The sequence below is a fragment of the Oryctolagus cuniculus genome, chromosome 1, assembly GCF_964237555.1.
Source record: "Oryctolagus cuniculus chromosome 1, mOryCun1.1, whole genome shotgun sequence".
Classification (NCBI taxonomy): Eukaryota; Metazoa; Chordata; class Mammalia; order Lagomorpha; family Leporidae; genus Oryctolagus; species Oryctolagus cuniculus.
Window position 1 is genome coordinate 56,325,047 of NC_091432.1, and position 26,123 is coordinate 56,351,169.

Sequence of the window (26,123 nt, forward strand, 5' to 3'; positions counted from 1 at the left end):
TAGACTAGAGCAGCAAGCTTCCTCCCTGCTCTGCCATCTTAATTCAATCCTTGTACATACTTTAGAAATTGTCTGGAGCTGGCACTATGGCATAGCAGGTAAAGCTGCTGCCTCTGGCACCAGCATCCCATATGGGCCCCAGCTTTGAGTCCTAGTTGCTCCACTAATGATCTAACTCCCTGCTAATGGCCTGGGAAAAGAAACGGAAGATGACTCAAGTGCTTGGGCCCTTGCACCCACTTGGGAGACCTGGAAGAAGCTCCTGGCTCCTGGCTTCAGTCTGGCCCAGCCCCAAGCAGCAGGCAGTTGCAGCCATCTGGAGAATGAACCAGTGCATGGAAGATCTCTCTCCCTTGTTCTCTCTCTCTCTCTCTCTCTCTAACTCTAACTCTACCTCTAACTCTAACTCTGACTTTCAAATAAATAAATAAATCTTTAAAAAGAAAGTAAGTTGTCTTAATGTTACTATTAGGTTCAACCCTGCCATTCTTAAAGAATTATAGATGTGTTGTTTTAAATGACAGTTTAAGTTTACAAATTCCAATTTGAAACTGGAGGAACAGGTTTGGAATATGGTTTGAGACTATGGCCCAATAAACAGTTTGCACCAAGTACTAAAAAGTTGAAACCCTTAATTTTAAATGCAGTAATTTTCTTGGGATTCTGTCATTCTTGTAGGTAAGTGTAAGTAGTATTGTTGAGGTATGATTATCCTGCTATTGGAGTAACTTTCTATCAAATTTATGCCTACCAGTGAGAAAACAGACCTCATTTATCAATTCGGTCTTCCAGAAACAAATAAAAATTTAATAGATGATTTGTTAGAACCTTTTATTTATTTATTTATTTATTTGAGAGGTAGAGTTACAGACAGTGAGAGAGAGAGACAGAGAAAAAGGTCTTCATTTGTTGGTTCACTCCCCAGATGGCCACAATGGCCAGAGCTGCACCAATTGAAGCCAGGAGTCAGATGCTTCTTCCCAGTCTCCCATGCGAGTGCAGGGGCCCAGCACTTGGGCTGTCTTCTACTGCTTTTCCCAGGCCATAGCAGAGAGCTGGATTGGAAGAGAGGCAGCCAGGACTAGAACTAGCGCCCATATGGGATGCTGATGCTGCAGGCAGAGGATTAATCCACTGCACCATGGAGCCAGCCCCTAGAACCCTTTTTATATAAAGTGTTTATGGTGGTATAAAATCATAGACATTCATCAGACTATTGGAAAGAAGAAAATGGAATAATAAAAATAATCCAAAATAAGGCAAGAAAGGTTAGCAAAGGAAAAACAGAACAGATGGGACAATGAAATGCATGTAGTAGGAGGGAAGATTTAAGTTGAAATATATGAATAATTTGTTAACTGAAAATTGATTCAGTGCTCTGATTAACTGAAATAGATTATCATGGTTTTTTTTCTTTAAGCTTTCTGCTACTTTTAAGGGATATAGCTAACATGCAAAAATTTATATAAAAAGGTAGGAAGTAAAAGGATAGAGAAAATACTATGCACAACTACCTTAAAAATGCTATTGTCAGTATATAAATATCAAAGTAGACTTTAAAAAGCATTATTAGTTCAGGAGATGTTGTGGCATAACTGGTCAAGCTACTGCCTGTGACATGTGGATTGCTGGTTTAAGTCCAGGCTACTCAGCTTCCAGTACAGCTTGCTGCTAATACACCTTGGAAGGCAGTAGAGGATAGCTCAAGTGCTTCTAGGACCCTGCCACCCATGTGAAGACCAGAATAGAGTTTGTGGCTCCCTGGCTTCAGCCTTGCCCTAACCTGGCTGTGAAGCCATTTGAAGAGTGGATGGAAGATTTCTCTTTCTGTCTGTCTCTCCTTCACTGTCTGTCCCTTTGCCTTTTAAATAAATAAATAAATAAATTATGCCTTTTTCAAAAAGAATTATTAGTAACAAGGATGACAAAAGATCCACTCATTAAAACCAAGTAGGAATACAGAACATTTCACATTTGAAAATCAACTAGCATAATTTACTTACCACATTAAAAGGATTTTGAAAAATATGTAATAAGGTCATTATATACAGAAAAACATTTCTTATATATGTTTATGATTTCTAATTTTTTCTTTTTTTAAAGATTTTATTTATTTTATTTTAAATACAGAGTTGCAGAGAGAGAAAGAGAAGTCCTCCACTTACTGGTTCACTCCCCAAATGACCGCAATGGCTGGAGCTAGGCCGATCCAAAGCCAGGAGCCAGGAGCTTCTTCTAGGTCTCCTATGTGGGTGCAGGGGCCCAAGGACTTGGGCCATCTTCTACTGCTTTCCCAGGCCATCACAGAGCTGGATGGGAAGTGGAGCAGCCAGAACTCAAACTGGTACCCATATGGGATGCTGGTACTGCAGGCGACAGCATTTCCTATTATGCCACAGCGCCAGCCCTTTCTAGTTTTTTAATATGGAAGAGATACCCCCTCTGCTGGCTCACTCTCCAAATGCCACAGCCCATACTAGGCCAGGCCAAAGCTAGGAGCCAGGAATTCAATTTGAGTCTTGTTGTGTGAGTGGCAGAAACATAAGTACATAAGCCATAACCTGTTGCCTCTTAGGGTACACATTAATAGGAAGCTGGAATCTGGAGCAGAGCTGGGATTTAAATCGAGGCACTACAGTATGGGATACAAGCATCCCCAAGGTGTGCCTTAACCACTATGCCAGATGTCCATCCTGACAACATTATTCTTTTTTTTTTTTTTAAGATTTATTTTATTTATTTGAAAGAGTTACAGAGAGAGGTCTTCCATCCTCTGGTACACTCCCCAGATGGCCGCAACGGCCAGGCCTGTGCCAGTCCAAAGCCAGGAGCCAGGAGCTTCTTCCAGGTCTCCCATGTGGGCACAGGGGCCCAAGGACTTGGGCCATCTTCTGCTTTCCCAGGCCACAGCAGAGAGCTGGATGGGAGGAGAAGCAGCTGGGACTAGAACCGGCGCCCACATGGGATGCCGGCACTTCAGGCTAGGGCATCAACCCGCTGTACCACAGTGCCGGCCCCAACAACACTATTCTTAAAATAAAATGCTAGAAACTACTCAAGATCAACAGCAGTAGAATAGATAAATAAGTGGTAGTAGAATCACATGGTGGAATTCTATACTGTAATGAAAGTGAACAAACTAAACACAGTAACTTGGGTGGATCCCACAGACAAGATGTTGAGCAAAAGAAACCAGACACAAAATAATAAATTCTCTTGGTTCCTTTTATCTAGAATTTTTAAATGGGCAAAACTCATTGGCGTTGTTAACAGTCAGTTTAGTGGTAACCTTAAACGGAGGGGAGAAATAGTGATTGGGAGGAGACGTGAGTGGATCTTCTTAGTTGGTTGGTAATGGTTCATTTCTTCACATGGTTGGTATGACATGGATTTATTTTTGTGTAAGTTAGTTGATGCTTTGAGCATATGCATGTGAATTACTCTTGACTAGGAAGTTTGCACAGCAGCTTCTGAAGCCCAGACTACCTCGTGAGCTTTACTTTGGTGCCTTTCATTACTGTTTAAGACTGGTACTGAGAGCGGCCTCTCCTGCTCTTCAGGCTCAGCACTGCTTGCCCCAGTGCCAGGGGCTCTCCAGCTGTCCCTGAAGCCCAAGTCTGGGACCAGCAGAGCCTTGGATCTTGTGTGTAAGAGAGCATGGTCCATGGAACTCATGTCCAGTGGGAGGAGAAGACACAAGTGAAGGAGTGTGCTGGTTCTTTGCTAGTTATTGAAGCAGCTCCTGGAGCCAGTAGACATTACCCCCTTATGTTATACACATTATCATTGTGTCAGTAGCACAGGAAAATAGATATTAAAGTGAAGTTAAAAACTGAAGGTTCAAATCATGAGACTGCTTTTCCAGCCTTCTTGAGAGATTGTGTCTGCAGCTTGGTCTTCTCATCAGTTTTCAGTGTTAGAAAAATACAAGCCTCAGCCTCATAGAGCACCAAGGTTCTATGCTTTCAGAATGCTTCCAAAGCTATCATTGAGTAAATACAGAAGGTTAAATTGGCATTCACTAAAGTAGTTGAAGATTATGGTCTACTTGACTATAAATTGGATTCCTCTCCTCTCTCAGCAATGGTTTATATAAAGATAAGGACTTAGAAATTCTGGAAATGGATACTGGTGGTGGTTGCATAACTTTGTGAATGTATTTAATGCCACTGACTTGTACACTTCAAAAAGATAGCATGAGGGGCTGGTGCTGTGGTGTAGTGGATAAAGCCATCGCCTGGGCCGGCATCGCGGCTCACTAGGCTAATCCTCTGTCTTGCGGCGCCGGCACACCGGGTTCTAGTCCCAGTCAGGGCGCCGGTTGCTCCTCTTCCAGGCCAGCTCTCTGCTGTGGCCCGGGGAAGGCAGTGGAGGATGGCCCAAGTGCTTGGGCCCTGCACCCCATGGGAGACCAGGGTAAGCACCTGGCTCCTGCCATTGGATCAGTGCGGTGCGCCAGCCATAGTGTGCCGGCCGCGGCCATTGGAGGGTGAACCAATGGCAAAAGGAAGACCTTTCTCTCTGTCTCTCTCTCTCTCACTGTCCACTCTGCCTGTCAAAAAATAAATAAAATAAAATAAAATAAAATAAAATAAAATAAAATAAAATAAAATAAAATAAAAAATAAAGCCACCGCCTGCAGTGCTGGCATTCCATATGGTCGCCAGTTTGAGTCCAGGCTGCTCCAATTCTAATCCAGCTCTCTGCTATAGCCTGGGAAAGCAGTTGAAGGTGTTTCAAGTCCTTAGGCCCCTGTAGCCACAAGGAAACCTGGAAGAAGTCCCCGGCTCCTGGCTTCGAATCTGCGCAGCTCTGGCTGTTGTGGCCATTTAGGGAATGAATCAGCGAAAGGGAGAACTCTCTCTCTGCCTCTACCTCTCTGTAATTCTGCCTTTCAAATAAATAAATAATTATTTTTTAAAAATGATAAATTTTATGTTAAGTATCTTTTACCACAGTTTTTTGATCACCAAAGAGATGAGATCAGTGATTGGGACCTTATAAATATGAAATATCATTACTGTAATGTTTCTAAATAAACTAAAGATATGACTGAAACCTGCCTATTGACTTTTGTACTTACTAGTCTATGAAACAAGGTATTCTTAGTTTTTATTTTTGCTGTCATCAGTCCTATAATTTTTGAATTAATTTTTAAATAGCAACATGTAATGCTAATAAAATATCTAAGCTAAGTTTTGCATGTAAGCATTTCCCCATTCAAAGCATCCTTTGGTTGTGATTTTTAGTTCTTTCCCTGTCTCAGGAAGTCTGTGTTGATGGGTTCCATCCTCTGGGGTCATTTCAGTGGTCTGTGATTGTTGATAGTTTAACTTATTCTTATAAAGTTGGCATTAATTTATACAGTCTTACTTTGGAAAAAAAGTGGTATGTAAGGCAAGGAAAGTATTCAGTTTACCCAAATATTAATTCTACATGTGTAGTTTCTTAGCTTGGATTGTTCAGCACAAGTCTGAACAATTTGAAAACTGACTGCAGATCGGTGGATAACTGTACCATTTTTACCATCGAGGCCTTTTCTTCTCAGCCCCTGAAGAATTGAAAATTAAAAATAAGTCACATATTTGAGATATACTCATATGTCTTGCCCCTCAACCAATATGAGTCAGGAAATTACTAATTCTATGATACTCATATTTTTATATTCTCTCTCTCCATTCCTTGTCTTCTTTCCATATCCCCAAAGCTATCCTGGCCTTTTAGTCATACCTCAAGCTGTACAGGACAGTAGTTTACCAAGAGTAGCACGCTGCTATCGACACAATCGCCTGCCTGTTGTATGTTGGAAGAACTCAAGAAGTGGTACTCTGCTCCTCCGAGCTGGAGGATTCCATGGCAAGGGAGTTGTTGGTCTCTTCAAATCCCAGAACTCCCCTCAGGCTGGTAAGCATCTCTCTACATATAATTATGGCCCTTTCACTTAAGAGTTTTCCTAAAATAACGCAAGAAAACTGGGAATGCTGGTTGTGCCCTTTCACCAACATGTACAGCTTACACAAGAGCTAGGCAGTGTGTGACACCACCTTGAATTTGACATCTTACTTGATGTTTGATCTACACAAATTAATACAGTTAAGTCTTTGAATCTAGGCTGTTTGCATTCCAGCAACCTAGGGTATCCATCTAGATGGAAACTAGATTATACTATTCCTTTTCCTTTCCTCTGGGAAGCATCCAGATACATTTAACAGCTTCAGAGACAAGCAGGAATTCTGTGCCAAATAAGATATCCTGTCTCATTCCTTCAAATTCATTCCCTCCCCCTCCCCCTCACCCCTTTCTCTCTCTCTCTCTCTCACACACACACACGCACGCACGCAGCAGCAGCAGCAGCAGCAGCAGCAGCAACCGCAACCAAATAACCAAAATGCTGCTTTAGGAGATCTCAAAAAAAAGACATTTTTAGAAAGCTAGGAAAATAAGTGCTATTATCCCTTTTCTGAAGGTATTTGTGAATACCATGTCTGAGATCTGGAAGCCAGGAGCTATATTTTGCTGACCTTTCTCATAGCTTTTTGCTCATAATAGATGCTCATAAAATTAAACAGTGGGCCACTGAGATACCAGGTCCAGGTTGGGGATGGTTGCATATTTTCCCCTTTGGAAGTGAAGTGAATTTAAAGTCTGTAGTTCTGCAGGTATAATCATATGCTTTTGAGATCTCTTCTTTATCCTCCCGAAAGTTCCCTTCTAAAAGTTGCCCAGTGTGTCTTTGGTCATTCAGTTGACTGAGAGCAACTCACACAATGCTGTATTGTTACACCTGGCTTGGAGACTCAGCATTGGTGTAATGGAAGGAAATCGGCTTTTAACTGTTCTGCCTGGAGGAGTCCTGCAAAGCACATTGTGTGTGTGAGAGAACACACACACGTGAGAGTTACATAAAATAACATTTCCAGAGCACTCATGAGCATATCTCTGAGCTTATAATGGGAAAAACGTGAAATATATTCCCATTTTGTGATTTTTAAGGTAATATAAATTTACTGTTTTTTAACTCATACATTTGTTCACATTATAGTCTTTAAAGTCAGGATACCTCTTACAATTAATGTGACCAGAAAAAAACATTTTCATAGTTTAAAAGGCAGAAATTTGGGGCCTACACTGCAGCATGGTAGGCTAAGCCTCTGTCTGCATTTCCAGCATCCCATATGGGCACCAGTTTGTGTCCTGGCTGCTCCTCTTCTGATCCAGCTCTCTGCTGTGGCCTGGGAAAGCAGTGGAAAATGGCCCAAGTGCTTGGACCCCTGCACCTGCATGGGAGTCCCAGAAGAAGCTTCTGGCTCCTGGCTTCAGATTGGCCCAGGTCCAGCCATTGCAGCAGGTCTGCTGGGGAGTGAACCCAGCAGATCAAGATCTCATTCTCTCTCTCTCTCTCTCTCTCTCTCTCTCTGTCTCTCTGTCTCTCTGTCTCTGCCTCTCTCTCTAGCTCTCCCTCTCAAATAAAAATCTTTAAAATAAATAAATAAAAGGCAGAGATTTTACTGTATACCTAAAGTAATGGTGCCTGTTATAATTGATCACATCTTAAGGTTTATGAAATATGATGGCATCTTAAAATTGATAAAAAATAATAATACTAAATATTTTCTGTTTCGGTTATAAGAAAATTGGGCCGGCGCCACGGCTCACTAGGCTAATCCTCCGCCTAGCGGCGCCGGCACACTGGGTTCTAGTCCCGGTTGGGGCGCTGGATTCTGTCCCGGTTGCCCCTCTTCCAGGCCGCCCCTCTTCCAGGCCAGCTCTCTGCTGTGGCCAGGGAGTGCAGTGGAGGATGGCCCAAGTGCTTGGGCCCTGCACCCCATGGGAGACCAGGAAAAGCACCTGGCTCCTGGCTCCTGCCATCGGATCAGCGCGGTGCGCCAGTCGCAGCGCGCCAGCCGTGGTGGCCATTGGAGGGTGAACCAACGGCAAAGGAAGACCTTTCTCTCTGTCTCTCTCTCTCACTGTCCATTCTGCCTGTCAAAAAAAAAATAATAAAAAAAAAGAAAATTTATTAAGATCTATTGCCCTTCTAGTGAGTCGGCCCCTAATTGCTCTTTAAAGTGCCTGGGTGAGTTTCAGTGAGTTCTGCTTTGCTGTACATAAACCACACTCACATTCCCTCCAACCCAAACTTGCTCTTAAAATTGTTTCCATGTGTGCATTCATTTTGCCCTCTTTTAAACGGACCAGGAGGCCGGCGCCGTGGCTCACTAGGCTAATCCTCCGCCTTGTGGCGCCGGCACACTGGGTTCTAGTCTCAGTCGGGGCGCCGGATTCTGTCCCGGTTGCCCCTTTTCCAGGCCAGCTCTCTGCTGTGGCCAGGGAGTGCAGTGGAGGATGACCCAAGTGCTTGGGCCCTGCACCCCATGGGAGACCAGGAGAAGCACCTGGCTCCTGCCATCGGATCAGCGCGGTGCACCAGCCGCGGCGGCCATTGGAGGGTGAACCAACAGCAAAGGAAAACCTTTCTCTCTGTCTCTCTCTCACTGTCCACTCTGCCTGTCAAAAAAATAAAAATAAAAATAAAAAAAATAAACGGACCAGGAAATCTAGTGTATTTGCATCTGTTTGCTTGCCATCTTCCTCCACACTTCCCCAAGGTATCCTTACAAGCTCATGTTCCTTCTTAGGCTATGTGAGAGAATTAGAATAAAACTATTGATATTGAGAAATCCTCACCTCTACCCATTATGGCATGCCAAGGGAACCCACTCCATCCTCTGTTCCTAAACAGTAGCATAGAACACTACTGAGGGACGCCATCGAGGAGATGTTATTGTTGATGAGTTTTCATTTTGAGTTTCTTGGATAATGAGAAGGTACACCTGTGCTTGGAAGGAGAGCACTGTGCTTGTTTTTGAGCTATTTCTGGGATGATGATGATGATGAAGCAACAGAGAGGTAGGTATGGTGAAACTAAATCAGAGGATTACCCATTTAACAGACTGAGGCTTTAAGTGGGCTGGTTTCTATTAGGGTGTGATGACTTAAAGACTGGTTGCGGGTGGAGGGAAGTTATGGGGGGGGGGGAGCTATTGTAATCCATAAGCTGTACTTTGGAAATTTATATTCATTAAATAAAAGTTAAATAAAATAAAATAAACACACTATGTAAAGATTGAAAGGAAAGAAGGCAGAAGAAGGGTAGAGTGGGAAGCATCACTGTGCTCCTAAAATCTGTTTATATGAAATACATGTGATTTGTTCACTTTGTATAAATAAAAAAGGTAAGAAAATTAAAAAATAAAATAAAATAAAGAATAAACATATAAATACATATGTATGTTTATTAACAAAGAGTTTGTTTTATTCAATATGTTTTCCTTTTATAGCTCCTACCTCCTTAGAATCTTCCAGTAGCATAGAACAGGAAAAGTACTTGCAAGCCTTGCTGAGTGCAGTTTCTGTCCATCAGAAACTCCGAGGCAACAGCACCCTTACTGTCAGGCCAGCACTTGCTCTGTCTCCAGGTAAGATTTGACAATAATTTCCTTCTTGACAACTACTGTAATCTATATACTATAGATCTATTCTTAGTTTGTGTAGCTTTTTTCCCAGTAAAAATTTTACCCTGTAGGGCTATAACTGTAACTCATTTTACATCAAATCAGAGTACCACAATTAATGTCTAGTAAATAGTAACCAAATGTGGAGATTTGATTATTTTCTTTTTAATACAGTAATAAGAAAGAAGTTGTTGAAAATATTCACTCATTGTTTTTCCTGCAGAATATATTTTATTTAGACTTTATTAATATAAAGTTGAATGTACAAGTTGAACATGTTTGCTAAATATATATGAGAATCATCCATTTATTAGAAATTCTAAAAATTTCTACAGTCTTTTATGATTTTCAGTACAGTTTGTTTTCATGAGATTTGGATGAAGCCATTAAGACTTGTACTAATATTCTGTTTCAGTTATCATGTGATGGAACCCCCAAGAGGGTTCATGTAGAGGTAACCCTAATGTGTTAGACACAGGAGCATGTGACTTGAGAAGTTGGTCTCTTTGGCTTAATCAGCTATTTGAATTAGCTCAACATAAGCAGAAAGTGGCTTTTCTTGTAAAGTAACACCATGCATGCCTTGCTTCATTTATCATTAAATTCTCTGATTGCACTTGCCAAACCTAACTCTCTGTAATCTTGTAAGTGTGTGTTATCTCTGGTGCAATAATAACATTGCCTTGTTATCTCTAATAAAGCTTTGGGTACTTAAAAACTACAATGTTTGGCAGCAATTAGACATGCTACACATGAAGATAACTTTTTGTCATTTGAGTAATGTTAACCCAAACAACATGATTTTTGTTTGTTTTTCTTTTTGGCTGACTTTAGGGACTGAAAGGAGGACTTCAAGAATGTCCACTGTGCTTAAGCAGGTAGTGCCAGGACACTTGGATGTAAACCCATCCAATAGCTTTGCTCGAGGAGGTTAGTAAGATTGCTTTTATAACTGAGCACTGGTACAGATAAAAAGCAAAAAAAAAAAAAAAAAAAAAAAAAAAATTCTAGATAGTAGGTATTTTAAATCAACTGATTATGGTTCAAATTGTTCGTCGTTACCCGTCTGTAAATGAATGGTCAAATCTATTTCTAGCATGATGAGTTTAGCCTCATAGGACAAGAGTTATAATAAGCTGTTGATGTCTACACACTGATGAGTTTGGGAGCAGAGGAGGTGAGAAGAGCATGTCTAAATGATGAATCTACCTTGGGAGAACTCCCTGATACTCCAGGTTGACAAGGTAGAAAAATTGATCACAGAAAGCATAAACACCTTAGGAAACTCAATGGTATCCAACACAAACCAGCACCTCCAAAGCCTGTTGTTTTTACTCATGAGCTCTGAATTACTAGTTTGGAGGATTACATAAAGTTATGCAGGTTTCTCTTTTTTCCCTCTGGGCCATTGCTGCTATCATGAGGAAATAGAGAAAGACTAAGTATATTTGCTCTTTTAAAGTCCAAAAGGTGGTCTGTATTGTCTCTTGAACTTTATGTGAGATTCTTTTCCTCTGCAGAGGCAATTCTAGAACAGGTGTTTTGATTGTAAAGTCCCACTGCTTCACAATGGAATCCTGGATTCTTAAACTCTTCCTCTGATTCCCATATAACACTGAAACCCCTTGAAAACATACTGGGTAGGTGATCCTGATTCTGCTTAAAACCTCATCAGTAATGGGAAACTTCTTTCCCAGAATAGCCCCTGCATGTGTAAGCAGCTATTTGTTAGATATTTCTTTTTTCATATTGATCTAAAATCTGCCACCATCATGTAACTTTCACATATTGACTTCTAAAGGTAGAAACTAAGTCTAAAAACTGTTGCCATGTTTTCTCCCTAAGAACTTTAAGTAACTCTATTTATCCCAAATTCAAATGTTTGAATCCACTCACCATCTGTATCAGTTTGTGGACTCCCCACAGAATTGAGCCCATCTCTCAAAGTGTTTGTGCTGCCTAAGATTACATTACCTGTGGGAACAGCCCATCACTAGGTTATTTCATAATGAGGTAAATATCATATGAATTCCCTACATCTGCTTCACTTGTGTTGTTGTTCAGATACTGACCTTGAGGGTTGCTTTTGGAATCTAAGTATACTACATGTTCTAAATACAAAATTTCATCATTTGGATGTGGACTATTATGTTAGATCTTTGGATCTGGATTCTGTCTACCAGTATATTGCTGTTTTTCTGCATCATTAGATTTGATCACTGTTCTCATGTGATTTGTTGTTTTTAAAAATGTTGAATAGATGAGAGCTAAGAACCAAAACCTATGGCAAAATAATATAAACCTCTCTGAAGAAAGAGATTAATCTGTTCATCTATGCTGGTTATGAATCTTCCTGCTAAAACTTACCTGGCCCAGATTTCTAAATCTCTGCTAATCTTTTGAGTCCAATATTTGCCAAGCTTTCAGACTGTTAACTGTATCACAAAAGCTTTATTTTAGCATGATTTATTATAGGAATTAGTGCTTTCTCCTAAGTAATCATAAATAGTCCACCAACAATCCATTCTAAAATTGGTTCAAAGTCAACATTAAAGGCTGTATTTTATAGAATATGATTTTCTCGGTTTTGAAATTCATGTGCGTTTCTTCAGTTTCTGTGGATACTTTTTTTTTCCTACCTCATCAGAACTTTCACTATTGCAGGATTTCTCAAGAGCTTTCAACCTTCTTGAGTCATTTTCCCAGTTAATGTGTCATGCCTTGAGGTCATTGTACTGGTTTCCCAGGGCTACCATAGCAAAGTGCCACAAACTGAATAATTTAAACAACTGTCTGACTTCTGGAGGCTTGAAGTCCAAGATCAGGGTGTCAACAGAAATGGTTCCTTCTGAGATCTGTGAGGGGGAACCTGTGTCCTACCTCTCTCTCAACCTCTGGAGGCTTGCTAACAATCTTTGGCATTGCTTGGCTTCGGAATACATCATCTAGATCTCTGCCTTTGTCATCAAGTGGCTTTCTCCCTGTGTGTCTGTTTCCAAGTTTACCCGTTTTATAAGGACACCAGGGATACCGAATTCAGAGCTCACTCTACTCCAGTATGATCTCATCTTAGCTAAGTATGTTTCCAATGACCTTACTTCTGAAAAAGGACACATTCTGAATCCTGAGGGTTAAGAATTTTGGGGAACGCAGTTCAACTCCAAACACTCATACATAGCTTTTTAATGAATTTTTAGAATACCATCATTTAAAAGTTTCAGATAGAAACTTCATTCTTCTCATCATTTCTTTGTTGTTGAATTTGAACCAAAGAATAGTAAAGTGATTTTCTCCTAAGATTCCTGGTATTTCTCTTACCAGGAATTCTTGTCAGAATTTGGTCTAAGATTGTAGCTTCCCCTATTGCTGTATTTACCATCTGAAAATTTATATTGTCAGCAAGGCAAGGCAGTAATTTTTCCATGCAACTTGTAGTACAGTGCAGCTTCCAGCAAATGTGTAGTTGAAGCCCTCCCACTCCACACTCTGCTTTTGTGTTTGACCTTTGCAAACATGCTACTTGTTCCTACATTTGACCAGGGGACCTCTAATATGGGTTGCAGCTAAAACAGCGACTGTCCTTTAATGTTCATACCTAAGGCCTATGGATTTTCACCAGTCTGCTTCAGCTATATTATCTTCTCTGTTTTTACATTGTTCTTAGGCTCATGGCTACTTTCTTTTAAGAGTCCCCTTTAGTGGTTCCATTCTTTTCATGAATTCATTCTTTGCTAGTTACCTGGAGGGTTCTGTTTACCTCCTGGGTTAAATCTATTTGTTTATGGCCCATTCCATTGTATATCTAAGGCTGTAATTATTATTTCTGATAACATTTCCAAAATATTTTCTACTGAAATTACCTTGAACTTACCATGTTTACTTATGCCTACCACTCTGGCAACTTAAGCTGGGTTACAGAAACACAAATCTCATTGTTTTATGCCATCTCTTTACTCCCAAAGTCTTTCAGATCTTCCAGTTTCCTAGCCATTAATTGGAAAAACAGATACTGTTCTTTCGTGACACCTTCAACATCCTCTGTGATCCCTAAAGCTATTTTCTGTGTCTCTTCAGATAGCATCATTTCTCCTCACATAAAGTTTCAGGAATAGACTGAGGCAAGCCAGTTGGTGAAGCCTCCTCATTCTTCTGGAGAGCTACCATTACTCTACAAGTTCCTCATTTACTTTGTGTAAGAGGAGCCTCCTGTCTCTTAGTAATTCTTCGTCTTAACCTTCCCTCTTTTTCTCTTCTATTTTCACTGTTTTTCCATTCCTTTCATTGTCTAACAGTCTTAGATCCTGGTGTTCTTCTCTTATTTCTGTGTGCCTTTCCTGCTCCGATGAACCAAGGTTGAGGTTGGCCTTCACCTTTTTTCAGCCACGGTAATTACTTTGCATTCAGTTTGCATGTTAGAGAATTCCTAAGGCAGTGCATCTTTTTTTACACAAGAACCATGTAAGAAAAGCATGAAGATTTGAATAGGTCACATTGTGTTTCATTTAAAATTAAAATAATTTTTGAGCCCCATACGGAGAACACGTATACTCAAAACCTGGGTAAATTACTTTGATTATAAAAATGCTATGAGAAAATTGGTGCTGCTTCCTAAATACCAAAATGTAATGTCTGGGTATCTGAGAAGTGGCCACATGGAAGCAGTTTTCTTTTTTTAGGGGGGTGGGGGGACGTGTTCACTCCCATCAACTGGTTCACTCTTCCAAATGTCCACAGTGGCCAGGACTGAGTTGAGGCTAAAGCAGAGAGCACAATCCAGATTTCCCACATGAGTGACAGGAACTCAATTACTTGAGTCATCTTTGCTTCCCTCCATGGTCTGCATTGGCAGGAAACTGGAATCAGGAGAAGGAGCCAGGGATGGGATCCAGCCACTTTGATGTGGGGCACAAGCAACTTAACCAGTAGACCAAATGCCTGCCCACAGAGGCAGCTTTTAAATCTTTCATATTTTAAATCTTACAATGCCTCTAGAATATGTATTTTAAGAGACTCAGAGTAAGTGATTTTGTCAAGGTCACACAACAAATAGCAATGTAACTGGGACTTTCATCACAACACTTACTAAATATATCTTGTGTCTCATGCCCTGGGCTAGACATAAAGTGACACTCACAATTAAGGCAGCACATCCCCACACCCAACCTAAGCATCTCTTTTCCTTCTCTCCTCTGTTTATTCTGAATAGAGTGAAGGGAATAACACTAGTACTTAAGAAACACTCATGCTTTGAGCAATAGTGCATTCCCCTTGGGGAAATTAACTATATCATTTCTTCTCAGAAGCAATACACTGAGTTTAATTATCTTCTAATTCCAGCCATAGCCCTCTAGTTATTGTTTAATATTAAACAAATTAGAATACCTCTTAATTCTGAGTGTCCTCACTTGTAAAAATGGAGATAATAGTTTTCAGGTAGTTATAAGCAATAAATGAAATAATATATGTAAAACAATTTTGGTAATCAATAGCTCGTAATAGGAGTTGAATAAATGTTAGTTTTCCTTATTATTTTTGTGATAATTGTTATCTTTGCTGTTGCTTAATACTGGGCAGAAGGGGGGTCAATATTTGCATTTCAGTGGCATTAAGCCTAATTGTCCTAAGGCAAGAGAGTACAAGGTATATGCTGTAGTCAAGGCCAGTACCTATCAAGCTTTTTGATTATGAGTCATAGGAAGAAATACATTTTATATACATATTTTTATATCACAATTCCGATAATAGCCAGAATGCAAAATGTATAGATATTAAAATAGGAGTTTCATGAAACAGTATTCATCTATACCACATACACATATATCACTTAATTAAAAAAAAAAACACTGATTTGATTTACTAAAATAATTTCACAAGCCACAAAGGGGGATGCTGCTGTTTGAAAAAATACCATCATAGACCTTTGTTAATGTTAAGTGCTCAGAATGTCTCAGCCTCAGCCTCACTCAGGAAATCTAAGTCAACCTCCCCACCACTCCTGCAGCCGCATAATTCCTTTGGTTAAATGACTTCCACTTGGAATTACAATTCCCATCATCCTCTACTGGCCCCACACCACTTCAGTCATTTTGTCATTGCTGATTTTCTGCCAGTTGATAAGCACTTGGAAAATTTTCATGAGCCTCTATTTGGGAATGCTTAATTCTTTTAGTTTAATTCCCTTCTTTTTACTCTTTCAGTGCAAATAATTGGGTTGAAGATAAAATGGAGAATCAGTATATTAATTTTTAAAAAGAAAGTAATCCACAAATGCTTTAAGTGCCTAAATAGCAGTCTCTTAACATGGATACAAGAATAGGCCTCCTGCCTTTGCAAACACAAGATCACGGTACATTGTGATGGAAATTCAAATAGAGCTCCCTACAACTCAGGAATGCTTTTCAGAGGAGTTAACATTGTACCTAGATCTTAAGGGGAAAATAGGAGTTTATAAGTTAAAGAAGTGGAAAAAATCATTCCAGGCAGAGTCCTGCGTAAGAATGTGTGGTGTTTTGAGGGAACAGTATCTGAGAATCTTGAACCACTCAGTCTTCACTGTCATCATCTTAGTGTTCCATATATCCAGTAGGAAAGCTCAAAACTGGCAGAAAGGAGAGCAGTTGGCCAGCACACAGGAGGCCTTGTGCGTTTTCCAGGCTGTCCCAGGTCTTTGTTCTGTCTTGGGCATGCTTTTTGTGTATTAGCCACCATCTATACAAACTACTTTCTGACCCTGTGAGCACTACCGCCATCACTGCCCTTCTTTCCTGAGTCCAATGGAGGGAGGCAGAAATAAAAAAATCACTTCTAATAAGTTTTCTTTTATATTCCATATTTTATTTAGCCTTGCATTGTATTAATAATAATACTAGTAAAGTTTACAATCCTGAATAAATACAGTATTGACTTGAGTATTTCCTTTGTGGGAGAGATGTCACTATTCACCATTTTTGTTATTGCCAGATGATATTTGCCATAGTCATGAAGTTCTTTCTTGCTTTTCAAAATATATATACATATATATATTACTCAAATTACAAAAGTATTATCTCTACTACTGCCTGTCATTTTGATGCAAATAGGAATTTTAAGAGAAGTCTTACTTCAGTCATCACAAGCTAAATTATTAGTGGTATTGGGTATTGTCACAGGATTGTGAATATTTGCTGCTCATAATTGCCTGTTAATGGAAAATAAATGTAATTTTCAAATGAAAACAAAGGAAGGAAGGAAGATAGTGTGACAATGCTTAATGCTCTTCTGCAAAAACCTGCCCTTAGTTATTCCAAATGGTTGCTAGAGCTTCATTGTTGCCCTGTGCGATGGATGACCTTGCTCCACGAACAAGCGTGTTGTACAACACGTAACATTTGCCAATCCATCTCCTTCAACACGAGGGCCAATGTATTCATAACATTTACACACACACATCCCAAATTTCTTAATTTTATTATATAAGTTGTCACTGAAAGACCATCTTCAAAAGCTTATTCCATTTGGTATAATTTTTTAGTGGCACTTTCTGCTGTGCTGTCCATTTCGTTGTGCTTATGGTATTTGTAAACAGCTGCTGAATTTCATGTAACAGGCACTCAATTCTTTTTTGTGAATGTGCAGCTTTTTGTTTGTTAATTAAATCTTCTTTTATTATATTCCCCTGTTAACTCATTTTTTAAAATAGCTTATTCTTCTCTTAATCTGCTCTGATATTTGCTGCTGTATCTATATACATTTCATTTCTCCTTCTATCTTTAATCTTACCTGCCAGTGCATGGGTACAGAAATAATTATTTTACTCAGTCAAATTCCAAATCTTCAGCTAAGGGAAGAATCCATAATCAAGGTACTGTATTATATGTCCTGATGTGTCACTAAACCATCTTCATATGGTCATATATATGTTACAAGTGACTTTTTCACATTGGTTTGTCAAATTATATTCTTTAATCTCATCCACATCTTGAATTTCCTGTGGTCCCATTTGCAAAAAGTTAATACTTGCCATAATATCTGAGAAAAGCTCATAATTCTATAGAAAGATTTATGCATGTTTAACAGAAATCACCTACAAAACCTTTTCTTGGTAACTTGTCTCTTACCCCCATAAATGCTTATAAAATCCTTTATTCTTTCAATTATATAATTAAGGTCAGTTTATAGCCATGAGAACTCCTCCAGCAGCTTAACCTGTCCTTTCTCTTAGTCTACTTTTGTCTGTACCCGCTATGAATAAATGAAGTACATATTACTAAATTTATAATTTCCTATTATTTTTCATGGATACTGGGAAAACTATAAAATAATCACTTTGTTTAGAATTACATCATTTTGGCATGATACATAGATATTTGTTTTAAATCCAGGCTAGATTTCACATTAGTAAATTTCTGTTTCTATCTTAACCTAGGCTTCTTACTGAACTATATGAGCACAAGAGTGTTCCTTCTTCTTTAAGGAAGCCCTGAGAAATTCAGTTACTCATTGTTGCCTCCTGCCTGCATGTTTTGTTTCTAGTGTCAGTGCACTGTTTCTACGTACTCACTACTAACCTATAAATATTAAACATATCAGAATGCATAAGTAGAATTGATGTGGGTGAGTTCATAATTCTAAGATTATGTGATTGTGAAATGCCATGTAGAATAATGCTATGTTGCTAAAGTAAAAGGCAGGTGACTAGTATGAACCATGATTACTTGGATTAATGAATTTACTGTTCCCTCTAGAACTGTAACTCCAGGGCATGCATCTTTTTCCTCATTCACTGGCATTCCCTGATTATGATTACCCCTTTATTTGGTGGCGTCAGCTTATCTCACTCTATTCTTCTGGCTTTTGTGAAGGTGTGTGGGCAAGTCTTCGCTCTAGTGCTCGCTTGATCAGCTCTCCAACATCTTTCATTGATGTTGGTGCCCGGCTGGCAGGCAAGGATCACTCGGCCTCCTTTAATAACAGCACCTACCTACAAAACCAGCTCTTCAAACGCCAAGCAGCCCTTTATATATTTGGTGAAAAGTCACAACTAAGGGTAAGAATTCTTTTTGTCACTTAGAAACTTTATGCATCCACTAAGGCAGTTTATAAAACCTGTGTCACAAATCAGCTTTCCTTACAGCATGATTGTTTTTTTTGTTTTGTTTTGTTTTTGTTTTGTTTTTTTTGTTTGTTTTGTTGTTGTTGTTTTGGTTTTTTTTTTTTTTTTTTTTTTGACAGGCAGAGTGGACAGTGAGAGAGAGAGACAGAGAGAAAGGTCTTCCTTTGCTGTTGGTTCACCCTCCAATGGCCGCCGCGGCCGGTGCACCACACTGATCCGAAGGCAGGAGCCAGGTGCTTCTCCTGGTCTCCCATGGGGTGCAGGGCCCAAGCACTTGGGCCATCCTCCACTGCATTCCCTGGCCACAGCAGAGAGCTGGCCTGGAAGAGGGGCAACCAGGACAGAATCTGGCACCCCAACCAGGATTAGAACCCGGTGTGCCGGTGCCGCAAGGCGGAGGATTAGCCTAGTGAGCAGCGGCGCCGGCCGATTGTTATTTTTTTAAAAAGATTCATTTATTTATTTGAAAGAGACAGAGACAGAGATGTTCCTTCCATTGGTTCACTCCCCAAGTGGCCACAACAGCGGGAGCTGGGCCAACCTGAAGCCAGGAGCTTCTTCCAGGTCTCCTAAGTTGGTGCAGGGGTCTAAGTACTTGGGCCACCCTCCACTGCTTCCCCAGGTGCATTAGCAAGGAGCTAGATTGGAAGTGGAGCAGCCAAGACTTGAACCAGTGCTCATATGCGATGCTGGTACTGCAGGCAGCAACTTTACCTGCCATGCTGTGGCACTGGCCCCCAGCATGATTGTTAAACTGGGATTAATAATCGCAGAAAAGAGGCCAGTGCTGTGGCGTAGCGGGTAAAGCTACCGCCTGCAGTGCTGGCATCCCATATGGGTGCCGGTTCTAGTCCCAGCTGCTCCACTTCTGATCTAGCTCTCTGCTATGGCCTAGGAAAGCAGTAGAAGATGGCCCCAGTCCCTGGGCCCCTGCACCCACGTGGGAGACCCAGAAGAAGCTCCTGGCTCCTGGCTTCGGATCAGTGTAGCTCTGGCCGTAGCAGCCATCTGGGGAGTGAACCAGCGGATGGAAGACCCCCCCCCAACCTCCACCCCACCTCTGCCTCTCTGTAACTCTGCCTTCAATAAATAAATAAATTTTTTAAAAAATCAGAAAAACATTTTAGTTCTTTTTTAAAAAAGTATTTTTTTTTATTTATTTGAGAGGTAGAGTTACAGACAGAGGAAGAGACAGAGAGAAAGGTCTTCCATCTGCTGATCCACTCCCCAGATGGCCTCAATGGCTGGAGCTGGGGCTATCCGAAGCCAGGAGCCAGGAGCTTTGAGCTTCTTCTGGGTCTCCCACATGGATGCAAGTGTCCAAGTGGCGGTCTTCCACTGCTTTTTCCCAGGCCTTAGCAGAGAGCTAGATCAGAAGAAGAGCAGCTAGGACTAGAACTGGTACCTGTATGGGATGCTGGCACTGCAGGTGGAGGATTAATCTACTGTACCACAGCACTGGCCTGCTTAGTTCTCTTTATACACACACACACACACAACAATACTTCAAAAAGTTTGTGGAAAATGGAGTTAAAAGATAAATTTAGGGCAGACATTTGGTTCAGCAATTAAGATGCCATTTGGGAGTGCCTGGGATCAAGTTGCAGTTCCATTCCCACTCTCAGCTTCCTGATGGTGCATACCCACGGAGAAAGCAGGTGACCGCTCAAGTAATGGGGTCCCTGCCCCATAATGGGAGACTCAGATTGTGTTCCAGTCTCCTGGCTTCAAGCAGGCCCAGCCCTACCATGGCTACTGCAGGCATTTGGAGACTGAATCAGCAACTGGAAGATCTCTCTCTGTGTCTATTTCTTTCTCTCTACTTTTCAAATAAATTAATGATTTTTTTAATAAAGTTTTAGTTTGTGAAAAAAACTTAAAATCCATAAGATTTCATAATGCACATTTTCCATGAACTTTTGAACACTCTCCATGTATGTATGTGTGTACATATATTTATAATAGATATACATGCATATATATACACATGTATTACCCCTGAAAATACTCATAATAATAAAAATTAACATAAACATCAAATCTTTGGAAATAGGCATACAAAAAGGAAATAAATCTTATTCAGGCTGTGTTTTCCACTGCCTTGATTAGTTTCCACAGGAATCTGTACCCATGGCAAAACAGCTGATTTTGTTGTTGTAAACCTATTTAATAAAGAAAGCTACAGGAGGGTAGCAGAAGGGTGGAGAAAGGAAGACTATGGCATTGCAAATGGAGGCAAGGGAAGGCATGGCGAGTAACATTTATTAAAACTTTGCAAAGCTGTATATGTAGAGATACATGTACTAAGACATGAAAGGTACATAGGAAATGAAATTATTTTAGGTCAGAAACACCCTTAAAGTTTAGTCCAGTGTTCCAGTTAACCCTGGACAATCTCAACAGACCTTTGGCTGAACTGTGGAGCAGAGTCTGTGAACAAGGTGTGCAAAGCAGGATCCCACATGTTTGCTCCATAAGATGCCAGTAAATGAGTCATCTCTTCTATAGCAGGCTGGCTTAGCTAGCTCCCCTCCAACTGCCTGGATTGTTGCAATCACTTAGTCACCAACCTTAGGGTAGAGGGCATGAAACCACTGGATAATACTTAGCTTTTAAATCTGCAAACGTGTCTTCTGATACACCAGATTATGTCCAGAAAATAGTTGGAACACTTTTCAACAGCAATCCAGGGCTGCCTGCACAGCCTTCTTGGCACCACTGTCTTTTCCAGAGCACAGACTTCCCACACTTCAGCACACCACTTACCTGATCAGAATCACTCCCCAAGGTCGGGATCCTGAATGCGCACCCTCTCCTGTTCCCTTTCCACATCAGAGCTCAGATTAGCTATGCGATCGCGCACATTTGAGTGAGCAAGATTGACCACCTAGGGCCCTTCCTTTCTTCTTTTCCTCCATCCCTCCAACTTTCCTTTTTCCTTTCCTTTCTTTCTTATATATATGAAGTGTTTTTTTGTTTTTTTGGTTTTTTTTGGACAGGCAGAGTGGACAGTGAGAGAGAGACAGAGAGAAAGGTCTTCCTTTTTCATTGGTTCACCCCCCAATGGGCACTGCAGCTGGCACACCGCGCTGATCCGATGGCAGGAGCCAGGTACTTCTGATCTCCCATGGGGTGCAGGGCCCAAGCACTTGGGCCATCCTCCACTGCACTCCCTGGCCACAGCAGAGAGCTGGCCTGGAAGAGGGGCAACCGGGACAGAATCCGGTGCCCCGACCAGGACTAGAATCCGGGGTGCCGGCGCTGCAGGCGGAGGAGTAGCCTAGTGAGCCACAGCGCCGGCCTGAAGTATTATTTTTTAAAAAGATGTAATTTCACCATGGAGACACAACAGTTACTGACAATCTCATATATTCCATTCAGACTTTTTCTTAACCCGATTATGTCTGGATAGTTCCATATCTGTCTAATGTGTGCTGCATTCTAGCTAGCACAGTGCTATCCAGGTGCAGCTCGACACCTCTTCCCCCAAAAAAGAAGCATAAAGAAAAGCCAGTAAGTGACAGTGAGTTATTCTAAAAATAAGGTTGAATTTCTCCTTCTGTAGCTTTTTAAACTTACATACTTTAATGCTTTAACTCCTGAGTTGTAAGATAGTCATACCTAGTTCATATATAGTTGGGAAATAGAAAGAAATCTATTTGTCCTGAAAAGTGAACTACTCATATCTTTTATCCATTATAAGATGTCTAAAATAGCAGGAAGGAACACATATATGATAGTCTTCATAATTATTTTCGTCACTACGTAACATCCCATTTTGTTGGATGGTTAGGTTTCTTTCTTTTGAAGATTGATTTTATTTATTTGAAAGGCAGAGTTGGGGGGGGGGGACAAGGAGATCATCCATCCACTAATTCACTCCCCAAATGGCCACAACAGCCAGGGCTGGGCCAGGCTGAAACCACAAGCCAGGAGCTTCCTCCAGGTCTCCCACTTAGGTGCAAGAGCCCAAGCATCTGGGCCATCTTCCACTGTTTTCCCAGGCACACCAGCAAGGGAGGTAGATAGAAAGTGGAGCAGCCAGGACTCAAACCAGTGCCAGTATGGAATGCCAGCATCATAAGTGGCTGCTTTACCCACTATGCCACAATGCCACCTCCATGTTAGATTTCTTTCTTTATCTTCTATGTGTAAACATGCAGTCATGTTTTCAAGCATACAGGGTTCTTATTTTAATTTTATATTTAGATACAATTCACCAGATTTGTTTCTATATTTCCTTTTTTTTAAGATTTATTTATTTATTTGAAAGTCAGAGTTACACAGAGAAAGAAGGGGAAGCAGAGAGAGAGAGAGAGAGAGAGAGAGAGGACTTCCGTCCACTGATTCACTCCCCAGTCAGCCACGATAGCCAGAGCTGCGCCGATCCAAAGCCAGGAGCCAGTAGATTCTTCCAGGTCTCCCACACGTGTGCAGGGGCTCAAGGACTTGGGCCATCTTCTACTGTTTTCCCAGGCCAAGGCAGAAAGTTGGATCAGAAATGGAGCAGCCAGACTCGAACCAGTGCCCATATGGGATGCCGGCACTACAGGCAACGGCTTTACCTGCTACACCACAGCGCCAGCCTCTCTTACATTTCTTTTTCTTTTTTTAAAGATTTATTTATTTATTTCAAAATCAGAGTTACACAGAGAGAGAAGGAGAAACAGAAAGAGAGAGGTCTCCAGTCTACTGGTTCACTTCTCAGCTGGCTGCAATGGCAAAAGCTGCACCAATCCGAAACCAGGAGCCAGGAGTTTCTTCCAGGTCTCCCATGCGGGTGCAGGGGCCCAAGGACTTGGGTCATCTTCTACTGCTTTCCCAGGCCATAGCAGAGAGCTGGATCAGAAGTGGAGCAGCTAGGACTCGAACTGGCGCCCCTATGGGATGCCAGCACTACAGGCAGCGGCTTTACCTGCTGTTCCACAGCGCCAGTCCCCCATCTTAAATTTCTTTAGAGTAGTTTCCTAAAACTGGAATTTTTAATCAAAGAAACTTTTTCTTGATACACATTAGAAAAGCAATTTAAAAAACCCTAAAAGTTTTTGCTTTTTGATTTAAGATTTTAATAGCCCTTTACAGAAAATCAAATGATCAACATTATAACATTAGACAGACCCTAGAAATAAGTACTTTGTAGTTTTTATTATGGTAAAAATATATATAACAAAAATTTACCATAACCATTTTTAAGGGTACAAGTTAGCACAGGGGTACTTTAAAAAGTTCAAGGAAAAATTGAATTAACAGATAAGGGGGTTCTTTTGGTGCAGGTTTATTTTAAGTCCATGAAGGTATTTCCCGTACTTTTTGAAGTACCCTAATATTATTAAATATGCTTCATTGTTGGGCAACCATCTCCAGAAAGCAGCTTAACTCTTAGAAAAGCAGGTGGTCCAGAGGTGGGTGTTCGGCGTATGAGTTGAGACACCACTCAGGATGCCCACATGATGTTGGAGTACTTAGATTCAGATCCAGGCTCTGCTCCCAATTCCAGCATTTCTGTTCATGTGCACCCTAGAAGGTAGCAGTGGTGACTCAAGTATCTGGGTTCCTGTCATCTACTTGGGAGACCTGCATTGAGTTCCCGGCTGCCAGGCATTTGGGGTATGAATTCAAGTTCACTTGCTCTGAGTGTGCGTGTGTGTGTGTGTGTATGTCTGTCATTCAAATAAATATGCAGTTTTTTTAAGATGTTTATTTTGAAAGAGTTACATAGAGAAAGGTGGGTATTCCATCCACTGGTTCACTCCCCAAATAGCTGCAACGGCCAGGGCTGGGAAGCCAAAGCCAGGAGCCAAAAGCTTCTTCCGTGTCTCCCATATGTGTAGGGTGACCCAAACACTTGAGCCATCTTCTACTGATTTTCCCAGGCCATCAGCAGGGAGCTGGATTGGAAGCAGAGCAGCCAGGACTGGAACCGTTGCCTGTATGGGCTGCCAGTATCACAGGCGGCAAACCTACTATACCACAATGCTAGCCCCTAAATATGCATTTTAAAAGAAAGTAAGAGTAATTTGGCTAAAATGTGAGGGAAGTAGAAAGAATCTAAGAAAATGAATTTATTCTTTGGCATAAAAAGTTAGCTTTAGAACTAGGCACCCACGGTGCTGTGGCATAGTAGATAAAGCCACCACTTGCAATGCCAGCATCCCATATGTGTGCCGGTTAGAGTCCTGGCTGCTCTACTTCCAATCCAGCTCTCTGCTATGGCCTGGGAAAGCAGTACAAGATGGCCCAAGTACTTGGGCCCCTGCACCCATGTGGGAGACCCAGAAGAAGCTCCTGGCTTCGGATCGGCGCAGCTCTGGCTGTTGTGGCCAATTGGGGGAGCAAACCAGTGGATGGAAGACTTTCTCTCTCTCTGCCTCTCCTTCTGTCGCTCCCCCATTCGCGGAGGAACGACACTAAACCCTGCGCTGTTCTTTTGTCTGCTCGGCCCTTCCCGGGTTTGCTGCTGGTCCTTCCCGGGTTGGCTGCCAGCCCCTCCACCTCTGTGGAGGGGCGGCACCCCCTGCCACTTTCCCCCGCGAAGGAGCGGCACACCGCCGGCCGGCTCTCTCGGGGGCTGCTCAGGTGTTCCTTCAGATGTTCCTGGTGCATGTTGTCTCTCTCCTCCTTTATAGTCCTCTTCCACCAGTCCCAACTCTGCTGCCCACACACCGAGCACACTGTTCTCCTCCAATCAGGAGCAGGATCAGCTCCTGCAGCTTATCAAACTGATGAGGCAGCTGCGTAGAGGTTGTTTGGTCTCTCTCTCAGCGCCATATTATGGGAGAGCAGATGCATAGAATAAGTCTTAATTCCAGTAACTTAGTCTAGTCTCAGTTGCTCCCCACACCTTCTCTCTGTGTGTAACTTTGACTTTCAAATAAATAAATAAATAAATCTTTAAAAAAATAAACTAGGCACCCAGTTTAAAAGTGAGATATACCAGAGAGACATGAGTATAACATTCTTTCATTACAAATGCAGCTGTACAGACCTCACACAGCTGCATTCTGTATAGATAAAAATGTAAATGAAAAGTATAAAGATAAATACATGTTAGTACATATGTTATACTGAATAAAAAGATACATCTATTATCTCACAGCTAGGAATCAACAAGCTTTCATGTTTTATTGTTTTAGTTTTTTGTTATTGACTTTAAAAAGTAGCCACTATGTTCACAGCGTGACTTTTATTTCTTTCTCTGTGTTTATCTACTATTTTTTTTCATTTTTACAATGAATATGTTTTGCTTGCATAATGAAAAACAAATACCTATATCCACAAACTTGCACAGTCTGAAACCCCAACAGTATATACAAGGATGCTCCCAAAAGTTCATGGAAAATGAAATTAAAAGGTAAGCTTATTTCTCAGGAAAAAAATTTGAAATCCATGCATAATTTTCCTAATACACATTTTTGTGAATTTATTGAAGACCTCTTATATTACCTTTCAGTTACAGTGTGTTTCTTGGAGACTTCATTTACACCATTGTAATCATGCTACCCATGTATCATTGATTC

General features: G+C 41.1%; 1 protein-coding gene across 7 annotated transcripts in view; it reads left to right on the top strand.

Annotated features, from left to right (window-relative positions):
• Positions 1-26,123, top strand: part of SBF2 (SET binding factor 2) — a 523,890-nt gene that overhangs the window by 453,027 nt on the left and 44,740 nt on the right. For 5 of the 7 annotated variants that reach the window (XM_070073459.1, XM_008266103.4, XM_070073429.1 and 2 more), the window contains 4 exons: positions 5,708-5,904; positions 9,342-9,479; positions 10,350-10,445; positions 18,356-18,540. In XM_070073459.1, the coding sequence (XP_069929560.1) occupies positions 5,708-5,904; positions 9,342-9,479; positions 10,350-10,445; positions 18,356-18,540 (616 nt within the window). The remainder of the gene's footprint in view (positions 1-5,707; positions 5,905-9,341; positions 9,480-10,349; positions 10,446-18,355; positions 18,541-26,123) is intronic. The other 2 variants (XM_002708809.5, XM_070073440.1) reach the window with 1 other exon arrangement.